Source organism: Leuresthes tenuis, unplaced genomic scaffold, assembly GCF_036924035.1.
Source record: "Leuresthes tenuis unplaced genomic scaffold, fLeuTen1.0.hap1 SCAF_22, whole genome shotgun sequence".
Classification (NCBI taxonomy): domain Eukaryota; kingdom Metazoa; phylum Chordata; class Actinopteri; order Atheriniformes; family Atherinopsidae; genus Leuresthes; species Leuresthes tenuis.
The window spans coordinates 29,627,026-29,645,590 of record NW_027325376.1 but is presented as its reverse complement, the minus strand read 5'-3'; the positions used below and the strand labels follow the sequence as shown (position 1 = coordinate 29,645,590).

At 40.8% G+C, this 18,565-nt stretch overlaps 1 protein-coding gene across 1 annotated transcript; it reads left to right on the top strand.

The window, feature by feature from the left end:
* The first annotated feature begins 734 nt into the window (after nt 1–734).
* On the top strand, nt 735–7,873 carry mblac1 (metallo-beta-lactamase domain containing 1). The gene is made up of 2 exons (XM_072376745.1): nt 735–1,213; nt 7,241–7,873. The coding sequence occupies exons 1-2, from the start codon at nt 797–799 to the stop codon at nt 7,478–7,480; spliced, it is 657 nt and encodes a 218-aa protein (XP_072232846.1). The 5' UTR covers nt 735–796; the 3' UTR covers nt 7,481–7,873.
* The last annotated feature ends 10,692 nt before the right edge of the window (nt 7,874–18,565 follow it).

Sequence of the window (18,565 nt, the reverse complement as noted above, 5' to 3'; positions counted from 1 at the left end):
TTTGACAGAGAGAGGAGATGTGTCCCTGATTATATTATTGCTACTTCATAACACTAGGTGGCAGTGTTGTAAAGCAAACTGTTGAGATAGCGGAAAAGAACAGAGAAGAGATTCAAAATGGCGACTACTGAAGTGTAGGCTCCAATACCATTTGCTGAACTAATGTTTTGTTGTACTGCTAGTCTGTTAAGTAAACAGTATTTTTTCTCTAGACCCTGGCCTTGTTATTCGTGTGCCAACACTACACATAGCAAAGGCAATGGGAAGAAGTGAGAAAAGGAGATGTATTTATGGAATTCAAATCAAAGTGGGAGAAATTAGGTGGACTGGAATGAATAGAAGACATGAAAGGATAATATCAAAACTTAGATAAGGACACGGTGGGGTTAATAGTACAGTGTACATAATGGGTAAACATGACCGGGGTCACTTAACCAAAACATTTTGTGTCTGTTTTGGTTAAGTGTAATAAATATGAGACAGAAGGGATACAAATTATTAAAAGACTTTGGGAAATAAAAGTGCAGTTTGACCTTATAGACATTTTATGGAACAGTTCAGGAGATGTATGTATCTGAAATCATATTTCATCTGGCAGTGTCTGTTCTGATTAAAAGAATAAAGATGATAAAGGTATATCGCTTCTTTTGTTTGTTTTCTTTTATTTTGCTTGATCCATATTTCTTACCAGTTGATGGCGGTAATGCACCATAACGTTGTTTGTAAGCCGCCAATAAACACCAGAAGAAGACGAAGAAGACACTAGTTTTGATCGTCTGCATTTTGTTCTGACCTGATGGACACAGATGTGGATTCTGGTCGGTATCACAGAGTCTGTGTACCAGAGACTCAGCTGGACTTCTCTGGTCAGACGTACTCCGTGTCAGTCCTTAAAGTCGGCTACTGTTTACCTCAGGCTGATGGGACGTTTAGAGCTGACGGGACTATCACCCTCATAACGGGACTCAGGACTATCCTGGTTGACACAGGCGGGCCGTGGGACCGGGATTTCCTGCTTCAGACATTAAAAGAGAGAGGTCTAGAACCCAGAGACATTCAAATTGTCGTTGGGACTCATGGACACTCCGATCACATTGGAAATCTGAGTCTTTTTCCTTCTTCGCTCACGATTGTAGGATATGATGTCAACGAAGGGGACATATACCGTCCCAACAAGCTGGCAGAGGGGAACGCTTACTCTGTTGATGAGTATGTAAGTAACCATCACAACAGCCACTGGCAAATAGCACACACATAGTTTACAAGATATTCATACGATGGGTCAAGCCACCACCCGAACTGGTTTTCTTGTGCGTACGAGGTTTCTTTAGAAAGTAAAGTAAGCAAAGAATAGATAAACGATCATAAAAATGTAGCAATAGGGTATGTATTCACTCTGACGAGACGACCTTCCTGATAAATGTTCAATTAATATAATATCTTTATTAATGGAACTAAATATTACTACCTTATTGAATACTAATCATGATAACAATACATTTCGGTCAAGAAGGTTATGAATTAACAAACTATTTCAACAAAATTAGTTTTCTTTTAAAAACACTTAAACCTGAATTGACTAGATAGGTTGAAATGAAAAATTACTTCATTTATCCTAGAGGAAAAATGTATTGTGGCACCGATGTATGTATTTAACAATCATCATAAGCCTTCATTATGAAGAGCTATTGCTGCTGGCAGGAAAGACCTCCTGTATCTCTCTGTGTTGCAGCAGAGCTGAAGAAGCCTCACATGCTCTGTTGTTGCTACAGTGTTGTGTTATGTAGAGGATGGTCAATGTTGTTCTTCATGTTAACCAACTTGTGCAGCATTTTTCCCTTTACAATCAGCTCCAGAGCAGTCCCCAGCACAGAGCCAGCCTATCAGTTTGTTCAGTTTCTTTGGGTCTCTGGTTCTGATGCTGCTGTCCCAACAGATGCTGCAAAGCAGATTGTACTCTTTACCACAGACTTATAGAAGATGTAAGACATCTTGGTGCAGACGCTGAAGGACCTTAGCTTCCTTAAAAAGTGCAGCCTGTTATGTCCTTTCTCATGGACAGCCTCAGTGTTGCATTTAAAGTCAAATATGCTGTCCAGGTAGACTCCCAGGTATTTGTATTCCCCAACCACCTCCACCTAGGATGGAGTGTTTGGCTTATTCCTGGTCCCCCTAAAATCTAGAATCATCTCAGTTTTTTAGTTTGTGTTCAAGATGACGTGGTACACACAGGGTTATTAACATCAGGGACTTGTTATAAAGATCTTGAGCTGTAGTTTAACCATCAAAAACAGCAAGAAACTAGCTTTAACCACTGACTAATAGTAATGCTATGAAAACCGGATAGAAATTGGCGCCGCAAATTCTCAATGCACGTCACGGGGAATAATATTAGGACAATTACACAAATAAAGTTACTCACCACGAAGCCACTCATCGCCACAGTGCAAGCTTGTAGTCTGTTCCCAACAATGCTGTTACTCAGAATGTATGAATCGTGGGTTGAGCCAGGGCACCTAGCCACAATGTTGGTTGCATTTGCGCATCACATATGATCTGTGCATTGATCGAATTAAAATGTTACCTGTTGTTTTCATCATGTGATTCATTCATTCACAAAAGCTATGATGTCACGGTATCAGTCATTTCATGCAGGTCTGAGGCTGCAACCTCAAAAACACTCCAATCAGTTCAGTCAAAGCAGGCTTGTAATTCCACTTTGGCGTCGTTGGTCCATCTCATCACTGTCTTGACCACAGGCTTAGCAGTTTTCAGCTTCTGCCTGGAGATCGGGATAAGATGAACCATGCAGTGATCAGAGAGTCCCAAGGCTCCATGGGTGACAGAGTGGTATGACACCTTTATAACAGTGTAGCAATGGTCCAGAGTGTCAGTATCCCTGGTGAGGACTGCATGATTTGTTTAGAACCATGGCATCAGTACACCAACCTTCGTTAATGTAAAAGCAGATTCCATCTCCCCTCGTTTTCCCTGTGAGCTGCGTTAGGCGGTCCGCTCGGTGCAGGTGAAAGCCAGGCAGGTGGAGAGAAGTATCCAGGGTGTGAGCACCGAGCCAGGTTTCGGTGAAGCACAAGGCAGCAGATCTGTTAAGGTTTGTGTTGGTTGTGTTGGGGAGCAGCAGTTTGTTCATCTTGTTGGCCAGAGCGCGGACTATAGCCAAGTGAATAAAGGGGAGCGCAGTGTGAACCCCCCAGCTGCCTTAGTCTGACGGGCGCATCGGCTCGCTTTCCCTGGTGTCTCCGGTGTCCTCGGCGGAGTCCATAGAGAGCTGCTGCTCTACCAACAAGTAGCTCTGTAAGACTTACCAGGTCGATGATCGTTTTATCTTCGTTTGAAACCAGTTTTAAATCATGAGAATGTTGTTGAACAGAGTTAAAAGGAAGTTGTAACTGTAAGAGCTTGGACAGGTGTGGAAGCAGAAATGTACATGACTGTGTCATCAGCATGAAAATTGATTTTTGCATTTGATATATTGTAATTGATGTAAAGTATGAACAAAGTGGCCCCAGGACTGACCTGTGTGGTACACCTTTTGTCAAAGTGAGTGAGCTGGAAGTGCGGCCGTCTACCTGCACACACTGAGTTCTGTCTGTCAGGTAGTTTTTAGACCAGCCAACTGCATGGTCTGACAGGCCTGCTTTATACAGTGTAATCTATGTGCAAAGATGGAGTGGTCCACAGTATCAAAAGCTTTAGACAGTTTGTTATCAATAAAATCATTAAAAATATTAAGTGCTGCTGTAACTGTGCTGTGTCTTTTTCTAAAACCGGATTTAAAGTTAGATGAAATACTGTTCTCATTTAAAAAGTCCTGATCACTGACCTGGGATTCCAGAAATTTGGCCAGGACAGCATTTAGGAATGTTAAGGTGGTCAAGACAACTTGCTGAAGTTCAAACCAAGCACCAGAATGGTGAAGAATGGGGATTTAAGTGACTTTGAACTAGAGTTTTCACGATACCAAAATAAGTAACCATGATACTATACCAGGCAAAGTATCACGGTTCTGGGTATTATCGCAAGACTGCAGCCTTTTTTTATTATTATTATTTTTATGAACTGCAATGTATTTGTACAAGTTATAAATACTTATTAATTACATATGTTGTTATATGCATTATAAACAATACTAATATAAATAATCGACTTAGGATAACAAATCCACTGTCTTTTAGAATAGAAATAGAATATTTCTATGGAGAGTGGAGAGTCTTTATTGTCATTATACGGGGTGGTACAATGAAATTTGAGGTTTTTTAAAAAAAAAAATCTACAATAATGCTTCTTCTCCAACATTATAAAACATAGAGGACAAAATACAATAAACAGGAACTGATTCCCTGTGAAAACTATATTTTTGTGTATTTTCTAGGTGCTTTAACATCTTTTAACTCTTCGTTGTTCAGCCTGTACACGGAGCATACAGCCTAATATTAGCCAATTAGAAAATAAACAGGAAATACTAACCTGGTACGACACTGCGGGGGTTTTATGAGGTTGGATGTTGCCTCCTTTGGCTCCTATAGCTTGGTGGCTGCGCCTGCACAGTGGACGGCCATCGTCAATTGCTTTGCCGTATGTGCCTTGTTTAAACCCAAAATAGTTCCAAATGTGGCTTTTGGAGTTTGTTTTTAGTGCTTCTGCCATGGTGAGTGTGTGTGTGTGTTGTCTTGTATTTGTGACCGCTGTGCGCGCGTCTAGGCGAGACAGAACTTTCGTTTTGAAACGAATTTCTATCGAAGTGGAGCTGTCTACATGGAGTTTGTTCTAGCCATCAGAAACACACGAACAGCCAATCAGCTAGCAGACGGGCGGACCCAGCGTGCGAAAACAGCCTATCATATCCCGGAGGCCACCAGTAACAGGCAAACAGCCGGAACCAGAACCAGGAAGGCTGACCATCTGCCTCGACCAGCTGGGGTTTGAGAAGACAGAAAACACCATAACACCATTCAAAGGATACCTGTTGGAACAGGGAAACACAAGTTTGACCACAATAATGCCCAATGTACATAATATAATTTGAGAAATTAAACAGGGGGAAAAAGAGAGCAAAGTGAGGAAAGGTGTGACAGATGAGGTCCCCCAGCAGTCTAAGCCTATAGCAGCTTAACTATGGGATGTTTCAGGATCACCTGAGCCATCCCTAACTATAAGCTTTTTCAAAAAGGAAAGTTTTAAGCCTAATCTTTAAGGTAGAGAAGGTGTCTGCTTCCTGAAGCCAAACTGGCAGCTGGTTCCACAGAGAGGGCCCTGATAACTGAAGGCTCTACCTCCCATTCTGCTTTTAGAAACTCTGGGAACCACAAGGAAACCTGCAGCCTGAGAGCAAAGTGCTCTGTTAGGGAAAATATCCAACTTTAACAATAACTTAAAGCTCTCCTTTAACGGAGGCGACTAAAAAGTTAAAACGAAAAATCTCTCCTCGAAAACGGAGGAAAAAGCGAAGCTATGAAAACTTACCGTATTAATAAATAAACTAAGGCTAGTAACAAGAATAAATTACAAATCAAGATAGCTCTGCAGGAGGATCGCTCACTGCAGGCTCATGGAAATATGGATCGAGGCTCAAGACAAAGGCTGGTAATGAAGCTCATGGACAGAGACAACATACTGGCACAAGACAAGGGAAACGCAGACTATTTGAACACATGAGGGACCAAGGGGAACAGGTGGAAACACTTGGGAATCTGGGAAGACGATCAGACGCCTGACACGGGAGGAAGGGCAAGATACCTGAAACGAGAGGAGAAAGTCAGTGATCTTTCAAAATAAAACAGGAAATGACAACATGGAACAGAACATAAACTGTGACAGTAGTTTCATATCATCAACAGCTTCACAAACAGAAACTAATAAATCCGATCCTCTGGTTTGGCCTTTCATGCTTTGGAGGTCCAGCAGCTCCTCTGTTATGTTCATGTTGTTGTCAACTCCTCTTAAAAAAAATCAGTAGCTGTGCAGTGTCAGCTGCATCTGTGCTTTCATTGCAGGCTAATGAGAAATAATCAAAAGCCTCTCCCCTGTCCCCCAGTTGTATCTGAATATCTGACGATATGTCCTCAACTCTCCGTGCCACAGTGTTACGTGCCAGGCAAACATTCGCAAATTCTTGCTTCTTCTCAGGGCAAATGTTGTCCACCATTTTCATAACACAGTCTTTGATAAATGTACCTTTAGTTAAAGGTTTGCCATGTTTAGCTATTAACATGGCCACTTCGTAGCTTGCTTTGGTGATATTTTCTTTTCACTCACAGGCCCGCGTGAAGAATCGCTGTTGTGATGCCAGTGCAGCTTAGAGCTGCTTCACTTTTTCAGCACGCTCACTCCCTGTTAGCTTGTCGTATGCATTAGCATGTTTAGTCTGATAATGTCTCTTTATGTTGAAATCCTTAAACAAGGCAACCGTCTCTTTACAAATTAGACAAACACAATTGCCTTGATTTTCAGTGAAGAAGTATTGTAATTCCCATCTCTCTTGAAAGCGGCGGCCCTCACCGTCAACTTTCCTCGTTTTCTTTGCAGTGGCCATGGCAGAAATGAGCAGAGGGGGGTTTGCGGCACAGATGCAGAGACTGACAGTATTAAAGTGGTGCTGCCACCATTTGATGAAAGGAGGAATTACAGTTTCAAGATTTATGATTTATTTATTTTGTTTGACAGTGCAGACGGGCCATAAATAATACATTATAAGTTGCGAAGTTCCGAAGTTATGATATATATAGGCCGTATGAAATCTGACCACGGGCCGTGATTGGCCCCCGGGCCGGACTTTGGACATGCCTGCTCCAGATGGTATTTCCTTGGCTTCTAGTTCTACAGTGAGGAACCTTGGAGTTATTTTTTACCAGAATTTATCATTTGACGCACATATAAAACTGGTTTCTAGGACTGCCTTCTTTCACCTTCGTAATATTGCTAAAATCAGGAACATCCTGTCTCAGGGTGATGCAGAGAAACTAGTGCATTTGTTACTTCAGGATTGGACTACTGTAATTCCTTATTATTGGGCTGTCCCACATATTCTCTGAAAAGCCTGGAGCTTAACTCCAGCAAAAACATCTCTGCAATCGTGGAAAAAGTCAGAACCAATTTGTCCACACTTCTCCTAAACAGATATGGTATTCGTGTGTGAAAATGACTCAAGTCTGACAGAACATGGTAGCCTTGGTTGCTCTGCAGGTTTGTCTGTTTTCACACCGTCTCCTCTCACCCTCAGGTATCTGTTCTTCCCACCCCAGGCCACACAGGACAAGATGTCAGCGTCCAGGTGAAAGGAACCACAGCAGGCACTGTGCTTGTTGCAGGAGACTTATTTGAGTGCTGCTCTGACGTGAACAAGTGGAGGGATTTGAGTATGAACACGGTAGTACAGGAGGTTAGCCGCCAAAAGGCGCTGTGTACTGCTGATGTCATCATACCAGGTCATGGACTTCCTTTTCGAGTTGTTAGGAATTGATGTCCCAATCCTGGAGATGTATGGAAGTGGTTTGATTACACCCTATCTAGACCTGTCATAATGTTATCATGGTCTTACTGGAGAACACGTTTACACACAGCAGAGTGGCTCCTTGTTATTTTGATTGGATATGTTATCATTTTTGTAATAATAAAAATACTATGAATAGCATGTGACTATGACTCTTTATCTTTCATGGAGTAATAATATATAAGTGAATGTGCCAACTCCAGAGACAGTGGCACACGTTCCACTGAATCAGGGGGCCATGAGCTTAAGGTGGACACTTTTTTTCTGCTATGGATATAACAGCATGACTTAGAATTCTGGAGAGGGCTGGCAATCAAGTCTTGGAGATTATTCTTTTGGTGCATGTGTATGTGTGGGTGTGTGCGTGTGTGTGCGTGCGTGTGTATGTGTTGGTGGGTGGGTGGGTGTGTGCCTGCACATACATGTGTCCGCAGCAGGGATCAGTACTTCTTTTTTTATACATGTGGGGGTGTATCCAAGAAAAAAGGTTTGGAACCTCTTGCCTATATTGCATCATCTGAAAGACCTTTAAATTGAGACAAAACTGAAGTCGTTATCTTTGGACCTGAGCACTTCAAGGAGAAACTGTCGAGCTATATTGTTACTCTAGATGTAGAATTTCCTTGGGGTCTTGTACAACGGTTAAAAACTTGAGTTATTTTTGTCACCAACTGGTGGAGAGGTAGGACCCAGATGCAGTTCCTTCCAAAAATCAAAAGGTTTATTCTAATACAGGGAGCACGAACAAAAGGTGCGGCCGAGCCGGATCATCAGAGATACTTAACATGAAAAAAAACACTAAACAAAACAAGGCTATGAAAAACACTATATTAAGCAGGCTATGAGGCAGGTAACCAAACTTATCTTTTTGTGGAAGCATGAAGGTTTGGTGAGGATTCTGCAGTGACTGAAAGTAAACCAGGAAGCTAAATACTGTGGAGGGAGTGATCAGTGAATGAGGTGCAGCTGTGAACAATGAGCCAGGTGACATGAGTGAACAGGGGGAACAGTGGCAGGGGAAAAACATGACTAGAACATAACATGATTAAGCAAACTGTGACATAACATAAACTGATAGAGCAGACTGTGACAATTTTTGACCAGAATTTATCATTTGACGCACATATAAAACAGGTTTCTAGGACTGCCTTCTTTCACCTCACTAATTTTACAGGAAATATTCTATCATTTTTCCTTTCATCCAATGAAACAATGAAGTGTCAGTAGATTTACAGATATTTTTTAGTAATTTTAGGTTTCATGTTTAAAATGACAGTTAATTAACCATAATGTAAAATTACATTAATATTATGTTTTTAATGACAATTTATTGCATTTGTACACCTTTAACTGTCATTTTACACACAATTTTCTGTATGTAATCTGTAGTTATTTCCACAAAATTGCAGGTTATTTAGCATGCTTGGTTGAAGTGATTTCATGTTTTTTAACTACATTACTGTAGAAAGACATTTTAAAATATTATTTTTATGGAACGTGCACTTTAAATAATGCAGTTTTACAGAAAGTATTCTGTATTCTTACAGGTTTTAACTTTATTTTTTGTTTGTTTTTGATTTTCAATAAAAAACAATGAAATGCCTGTAGATTTTGAGTTATTGGGAGTATGTTAATTTTTTGCCATTCAAATTTCAGGTAATTTACCATGATTAAGGATGATGTTAATATTATGTATTCAATGGCAATTTATCATATTTGTTAAGATTTGAATGTCATTCTACATTAAATGTGGGGTATTCATTTACAAATTGCTGTCCATGATAATGAAGACAAAATTACTGAAATTCAAAGTGTTTTCCTGATAATTGTGGGTAATTAATAATGCGTTTAAAGTGTTTTTTAAAGATTAATTAATGGTATAAATAAAACATACATGCATCATACATAAAAGTAATTCTATAAAAAATACTGTAAAAAAACAACAAATATTTTACAGAAAGTACTAGATTATTTTCTGTTATTATTTTAGATTTTTTTTGTGAAGTACAGTGGGATTATTTGTGTTGTTTTCATTACCATTACTGGTGAACATGATTTTACAGATTTGATGAGATGTATGTTTCCTTTTTGGTTTATAAATCTGGATTTATGGTGTCTTGTAAGGCCATGGAGCATATTAATATGCAGGACCATAATAAAGATGTCATTCATTTATTCATTCTTTCTTTCTATCTTGACAGACTTTATCTGAGATGTACATCGTGGGAAAAAAAACCCCTAGTTCATAGCAACAGATTTATTTATTTTTTCCTTTTATTTTACTTTACTATATTTGCTACACTGGTAACTTGGTAAAACTGTTAGTTTAACTGGTAAAAATGCATGGTAGAATGTAAATAATTATTATGTCCTGGGCATAATTTCATTTGTGTATATGATATGGTATGGTTGTCCTTTATTTTGACTTGAAGTAAAAGACTGAGGAGGAGCGTCATGTTTAATTTAAAGATACTGCATTTGAAAAAGAAAAAAAACTCATTGTGTACCAGCTGTATGCAGAATGTATGTTATACTGTTAAATAAAAATTCAAATAAAAAAATGACAAATAAATAGATAGATAGATAGATAGATAGATAGATAGATAGATAGATAGATAGATAGATAGATAGATAGATAGATAGATAGATAGATAGATAGATAGATAGATAATTGTTTCCGGTCAAAGCCTTTTCTAACATGGCCAGAGGTTAGTCGTAATTGTGTTGTTCTCTGCTGATGTATGTTCATAAATAGTTGGGTCATTTATTGCAGTTCCATGACCGTGGAGAGTGAAGGTTTGTTTCTGACTGGATTTGTCATCTATAAAGGTTAAAAAAGAAAATTAGCCGGGGTGCCCCTCACAAAAATGGCAGGAAATTTTGTGAGAGCCCTATATCCAAAATGGCTGCCGTCAGCCAAGCTAGAAATTATCTTTTTAATGGTTTGGCCCACAGTGCTGCATATTATATGGTTTCTGAGACTAATTGGACCTTTAAATTCAAGATGGCTGCCAATCTTTAAATGTCAAATTTTCAAAATCGCCATAGAGCCTTAATATTAGGCTCAAATGAAAGCTCTGCTCATTCTGAGTTCAATTAAGGACAGTAAATTACAAGTCATCTCAGAGGTCAAAAAGATCAAGGTTTGTGGTTTCCATTTGTTACCTTAACTTTGTTGATCAGTTGATCCCATCATTTCATTATGAACTAGTTCAAAGAGAATTTTATCATTTTCAATGCATGGTAGCAAAGAGATCAAGTCATGTGCAGAAGTTATCAATGATCATTTGTGTTAGCTAAGTTAGGTAATTTTATTGATAGCTAGCTAACACTGATATTACCTTTATCCCAATTTATGTCAACTGACATAATCCAGCTGCTTAACACAGTAACATATCTAATTGGTTTCATCTAGCATTATCGTCATAACCAACAGTCCTGACTATGTTGGCAACACTACTAGTTTCAGCTCCAATAGGCCTACCCTAGCTACATACAGTAGCTGATGACTAGGTTATATTGTTACTCTACAGTATTTCTTTTCTTCTCTTTTTTAGGTTTTTATGTGAATGTAGCATGAAACAGGCACAATGTCCTATGAATGTGTCCTGAAATGTGGCAAGCCCTGTCTGTCGAAGTAAAATCGGCCAGCTTACAATCTAAGGCCAAAAACTGGTTAGGACTTGACAAATTTGGTCATGTTTATGCCACCACTTCGTAGCAAGATGAGCCAGGCAAACATTACATGCATCAGTCATGCTAAATCTCAGTCTATTCACCTACACTGAGGTCACTACAGTCTGGCCTGGTCACCTCACCAGAGTTAGTGCATTAAAGACTGCATTTCCAGATGGCCAAGCTCAGGTTTAAACCTTCCTGCAAGAGTGAGTGTTCACAAAGATCAAGCCTCTCACTGCAATCATCCACAGGAATAAGAGGCAAAATTTTGCTGGATAAATGATATGTACACCATCTGGTGTTCATATGAAGGTTGCCCATATGGAGAGATTGGTGCTGGCAGCCCTAGTGGACCTTGCAGAGGGATCAGGAATGATCCAACTTGAGTCAGCCCTTGAGATGAGAGTGACTGAGGAGCACCTTTCACTCTACAATGTAGATGGATCAATGCGCAAGACTGTGAAGAGCAAGTTTTTAGAGTTCTTCCAGCTAGACCCAATAAGTGAAAAACCAAGAGACCATGTTAGCCTCGAGCACATGGGGCTGATCTGGCGGCTTGCCACCCCGACACCTGAAGACGTGTGAGTCTCAGCAGCAGGACGGTTCGGAGTACCACTGGGATGACTACTTGGATAAAATCTGTGCTATGATCTTCTCACACCACGACAATGCATATCTCATCATCCTTGTCAATGACATATATGACCTTTCCTTCAGCATCAAGGATGAGGAGCATGATCGTTGGACAGCAAAACATCCAAAAGCCCCAAATGTTTTCCCCAAGCCCGAAGACAGGTTCCCAGCTGCCGCTGAGTTCAAACAACTCATGGTTAATTCCAGAAACAAGGTCAGACAACAGAAACTTGTAAAGGAACAGCTGGAAAGACAAGTGGGTCAGGTGCAGGGTGTCATCATATTCTGTGAGGGAGAGGTGCAGGGTGTCATCATATTCTGTGAGGGAGAAACATCAACTAACCTGAGCACTGGTGTGGCGAATGGGGACTATGTTTTCAGATATCCAGACGTTGATACAGTGCTGCTCTCAGCCCATGCAAAGGTGAGAGCCAGTAAGTACGCTGGACCTGTTGTACTAGACTACGAGGGCACAGATGTGTATGTCCAAGCACCTTACTTCTCGCAACAAGTCAGAGGTGATCTGCTGATTAAACGCAAGCATGCATTAATCAACTGCCGTGCCATGCTCTCGGAAAAGGTTGCAGATATCATCATACCTTCCCATGTGATCACTTGCAGTGACCACACCTTAGGGTTCTATGGGCATGGGAAGAAGAAGGTGTTGGAGAAGGTGAAGATAAATTGTCAGGCAAGAGAGCTCCTGGGACGAGTGGGTGAGAGTCTGGAATTAAAACTTGAAGTCAGAGCAGATATTTGTCCTCTCCATCGTTTATGCTGAGAGTGCAAATGTGAGCTGTGGACAGGCTAGAGCTTCCAAATGGCACAAACTGAAGAATAAGTGTACAATCTGTCTCCCACCTGATGATGACTCTTTGAATTTTCATATGGAAAGGACTAACTGCCAGCTCCATTACAACCTGCATGAGCATCCTTCTGCTATTGAACGGAAGGTATAAATCGTCATGTGCATTTGTAAATAATCCTGCGCATTTGTAAATATTCCTGTGCATTTGTTGAATGTTTATGCATTTAGCAGACGGTTTTATCCAAAGCGACTTACAGGTAGGCAGGTAGGGTCAGGGGGTGTTGCCTAAGGACCCCTACTGGAGGTGGTACCTTTCATGTAGGGGATTTGAACCCAGGTCTCCTACATGGAAGGTGACAATTATACCACTACACTATCCAGTCCTTGTAAATCGTCCTGTGCATTTGTAAATTGTCCTGCGCATTTGTAAATCGTCCTGCGCATTTGTAAATCATCCTGCGCATTTGTAAATCGTACTGCGCATTTGTAAATCGTCCTGCGCATTTGTAAATCGTACTGCGCATTTGTAAATCGTCCTGCGCATTTGTAAATCGTACTGCGCATTTGTAAATCGTCCTGCGCATTTGTAAATCGTACTGCGCATTTGTAAATCGTCCTGCGCATTTGTAAATCGTCCTGTGCATTTGTAAATCGTACTGCGCATTTGTGAATCGTCCTGCGCATTTGTAAATCGTCCTGTGCGTTTGTAAATCGTCCTGCACATTTGTAAATAGTCCTGCGCATTTGTAAATTGTCCTGTGGATTTGTACATCATCCTGCACATTTGTGAATCGTCCTGCACATTTGTGAATCGTCCTTTGCATTTGTACATCATCCTGCACATTTGTACATCATCCTGCACATTTGTGAATCGTCCTGCACATTTGTGAATCGTCCTTTGCATTTGTACATCATCCTGCACATTTGTACATCATCCTGCACATTTGTGAATCGTCCTGTGCATTTGTGATAATTGAAATTGTTTTAGCTCCATACATGGTCAGACTGAATAATGCAGTGAAACAAAATGGCAATTCTGTCTGAGTATAAGGCTAGCAATGCATTGAGTTGAGTATGTGCAGTCAACTCACACTGCATACTTTAAAAATTCTTGATAATTTAGAATACATGCGGGAGTTTCTTGCATACATAATCCACATACTATGCAGCTGAAACTATACATACTCAATCTGACATACTTTGTGTGAACAGTAGATTAGTAATACAGTATGATGGACGGCATGACATCTCTTCCAGTGAAGCCAAAACATCCCAATCGCCCCCCTGGTGGCTGGCTGTAGTAAAGGACATAAAGTCAGCCCTCCATGTTGTCAAGTGGAAAAAAAAACAAAAAAACCTCCAAGTACATGTAATAATTAATAAAAATTGTAGGTAGGTAGTTCTTATGCTGATGTGTTAGATACATGAAAGATGTTTCTCTTTCAAGTTTAGCCCTGCAACTAATGTATATGGATGTCTAGTCAATGTAATTTACTTGTAGAGCACAGGAGCAGCTGCTGAAGAAGCTGGCATGGCAACTAGTTAGCTGCCATGGAGTTTGGTGTAGAAACCAAGGGGGTGCACGCTACAACTCGTGATCTGGCTGGGAACTGCTGCGTGTGCTGGCATGGTCTTGGAGTAACTCAGGAGGCCCTGGGAAACTATGAAATTTAAGATGTGTTGAATGTGGGTGCAATAGACTCAGGGTCCTTATGAGTATATGCTATGTGCTGCCAGGAAGAGGGGGAAGAAGGAGAGACGGGCGGGTTGTGTTTTTGAGGTGTAGTGTGCTGCAGTTGCGATAGGAAACCAAGGTTTCCTTTGAGGTGAGTGGTGCAGGTGATTGTTAATGGGGTGTATGCAATATGTTTGAGACCCTTGGTTAGTGTATGTTGCGTGGCGCGGAGGGAAGAGGGGAGATATGGGAGAGAGAGAACAGAGAGTGTAAAGGGGTGGCAGGTTATGTTTTTGAGGTGTAGTGTGCTGTGGGGTGTGATGGGAAACCAAGGTTTCTGTTAGAGTTTTTAGTTGTTATCTCATGAGATAACATGTGCTATAATTACACTCTCGTGCTATACCATAAATTCTGTGTGCCATATATGAATGATATGCTATATTAGTTCCAATAATGTGATGATGAAATGTGTGTGTGAGTATGAACAAAGGGAGATGCTTCAGGACAGAGCCTTCCAGAGGTCAACAGAGTTTAACTGAGTTCAACTACAACGCACAATGCCTGATTCAAACCAATTTACAGATGTATCTCTTTGTATGGTTTTCTACAAGGTCTCACACTTTGCAGATGTGTCTCCATATCTAAACATTTGACAGAGTCACCCGCTCTGAACTTTCTATGAAACCTTTTGTTGTTGTAAACCAAGGGAGGGGGGGGGGGGGGGGGGGGGGGGGCTAAGATTAGGGGTATGGTTCTGCGGCCTTAGGTTAAGGGTGAATGGAAGGGGAAGGTATAAAAATACGGAGTAGGTGGTCAAATTTAAGACAAAATAATTATTTTTGGAAAGAATCATTGGTAACATTAAAATAAATTTTCTGTGGCAAATAAAGGGGGAGGGACTTAAGATTAGGACTATGGTCCTGTGGCCTTAGGGTAAGGGTAAATGGACGGGGAGGTTATAAAAGATGGAGAGTAGATGGTCGGATTTTGTGTGCAGAAAATTATTATTAACAAAAATTATTATTGGATTTATTGAAATTAATTTTTCTGTGGTGGGCCAAGGGTGAGGGACTATAAGATTAGGGCTATGGTTCTGTGGCCTTAGGGTAAGGGTAAATGGAAGAGGGGGTTATCATTATTAAGGGTGCAGAATTTATTGTGCCAAACTTTTAACCCAATTGGAATTGTAGACCATACTAGTGGTCGATATTTTGGTGGTTCCACTTGTGATTTGGCCGTATCCTTTAGGAATCCATTCTCATATTTAGTCCGTCCGGGAATTTGCATTGCATGCGGTCGATCCACTTGCGTTCCTGTTTTCTACTCTCTGTTTGTGTCCATGTGGGGTTGTGTTGGATGGGTTTGGCTCATAAGTTTTCAATTCCATGTTGTTGAAAGTGTTGGACTATTGGTGTTTCTGAGTTCCTGTTTTTCCGGATGTTATGTGTGTGTGCATGCAGCTGGGTGGTTAGGGAGTTTCCCGTTTTCTTATGTATTGTTTCTTGCAGTTGGTGCACCAAATTAGGTAGATGGTGTTTTTGGTCCTGTGTGTGATCTTGGGCTGGATGGGCCATCTCTTGTTGGTTTTGGTGCTTCTGATGGTTGTTTCTGTTCCAGGTGTGTTGTTCATTTCTTTTTTCTGGTTTGAGCTGCACTTTGATCTCAGTAAAAGGTCCTGGAGGCTGGGGTTTCTTTTGAAAGCTGAGATCATTTTTAAGTTTTGTTGTTGTTTTGTCGGAAGTTGTTTTTGAGTTCCTGGTGGGCTGTGAGTGTGTATTGTGAAAAGTACCTGGTAAGGGATATTATTTGTTGGTCCTGGTTCTGTTTTGTTTCCTTGGTTGGTTTTCGGGTTTGTTTGTTTTGGTTTTGTTGGATTTTCCTGAGGGTCTGTCATGTGTAGCCTCTGTGTTTGAGGGCCTTGAAGAGTGTTGTGGTGGCTTTTTCCTTGTCTGCTTCCTGGTAGCAGACTCGTGCGTAGCAGAGTAGTTGGAATTTATTAATCCCCGAGAAGGTGTTTTTTGGGTGGAAGCTTTTGCGGTGTAGCAAGGCGTGGGTGTCCATGGGTTTTACGTATAGTCTGTGATCCAGTTTTTCCATTAGGTGGAAGTTAGGGCCTTTGGATGTGGTTGTGTCTAGGAAGTGCATTTCCTGGTGGCTGGTGGATGGTTTGATTTTGATCGATGGGTGGTGTTGGTTTAGTGTGTGGATGAAGTGTTCAAAACCCGCTGGGGAGTGGTTCCAGATTCCCCAGATATTGTCCAGGTATCAGAGAATATAAAGACATCCTTCGATCAAACTAATTTGACGGGTGATCTTTGACCTCATATGATCGATCAAACTATTTTGACAGGTGACCTTTGACCTACATCCGGTTGTTGACATCGGGTCATGTGACCTTTGACATAGATCTGGTTGCTCACATCTGGTCAGGTGGCCTTTGACATCTAAGGAAGGGGGAGTTTGTGGGTAGGGTTAAGATTGATCACAGCTAAGCTCAGGAGGTTGTGAGAAATTTTGTTGAATGTTTAAATAGGAGAAAGGGTTACGGGTTAATAGGAAAGGTTAAGTTGTAGAAGCTGTCAACATTTTAAGTCTCAGGCTCAGGGTGCGGAAAGTCCTCCTTTTTTTACCCTGTAAGGTAAAGATGAGAAAATAATTAGATGTGGGAGGTATTGTTTGATCCGTGGGTTTGAGGGCCAATGAGTGGACAGGGGAGGGGTTTGGGTATCAGATAGTTAATAAGGATCCTAGTGTCTGTACAAGCATGCATTGTTACTGTTTCAGTAAGAGACAGGGCATTCTGTTAGGGTTTACATCTGGCTGCATCTGACTGAATATCTCATGCTGTGATGAGGAGCCAGGGGCCCTGTGAATGTGTCAGGAGGATTCTGACACATTCACAGGGCTTACAGGTTTACATCTGGCTATATCAGACTGAGTGAGGAGTGAATGAGGAGCCAGGGGCTCTATGAATGCATCAAGAGCAATGGCGGGGGTGAAACAGATAGTTAATAATGACTCTACAATCATGCATTGTTACTGTTTCAGTAAGAGACAGGGTATTCTGTTAGGGTTTACATCTGGCTGCATCTGACTGAATATCTCATGCTGTGGTGAGGAGCCTGGGGCCCTGTGAATGCAGTGTAGTGTCAGAAACAGATTAATATAGGGTGATACTGTCTTGACAATCATGCATTGTTACCTGTTCACTAATAGACCAGGCTGCCCATAAGGTTTTCATCTGGTTGTATCAGGTTGACATGCCTCGAGGGTCACAGGAATACACCATACAATGGCAGTCTCTTTTCATGCTCAGGAGGAAACAGATTCAATAATCTGTAACTAATTGTAGGATGCGGCCAAGGTAAGTGTGGAGAACAAATTAATTGAAATTACCACTTCAAGAAATTTTTAAAACACTCCCTTATTTCTGTGGAGGGGATGTAAGACTATATAAAATTGTTCAGGCATTTACTTCGAGGACTCAACATGAGAGGGTTGGAATCATGGACTCTGGTACGCAAAAGTCTCCTTTAAATCTTTAAATCTCTTAGGTCAGTACTTGTAATAGTAAAAACAACTTTTTTTAGGACGGAATACAAGAGTTGACATCCATACACAATAAACTTGAAATAAACTTGGACAGCCCCGAACCCCTCGATAAACAGCCTGATGTGCGGGGTAAGTTAAAAAACTCATTCTTTGTTGGTTTCTCACAACATCTTTTCTCACAGCATAAGTCTGCTACCGGGGTGAAAAACATTTGAATGTAAAAAACGTGTGGACTTCCTACGTGTGTGTAAGCGTCATACGTCATCAATATGGATGTGACGCATAGGGAGAGAGTGAGGGTGGGAGGGGTAGTGGATAAAACAGCGCAGCGTTTTCAGTAGAACTCACGTGAAGTGCAATGTGTAACCCTCTGTAAAATAAGCCAGTTGATATATTATTACTGCTCTGTTCACTGTTCCGTGCTGCTTTCAACGGGAGCATTACATGGTAACATCTATGCATATTTCACATAGTGTATACTAAAGCAAGGTTTTTTATTTATTTATTTACCTATTTTTATGCTATTAAACTGTGTTTCAATTTGACAGAATCTGATGTTGTAGTTCCTGTGAGGTCCGTGGTAAAGAATCAACGGAGCATTAGAGTGCACTCAAGGCTGTCACTCGTCAGAGGATTAATGAGAGGTGCAATTTCTTTCCCTACTTTTTTTTCTTTTTTAAAATTTTTTTTTTTTTAACATTCACGGTCT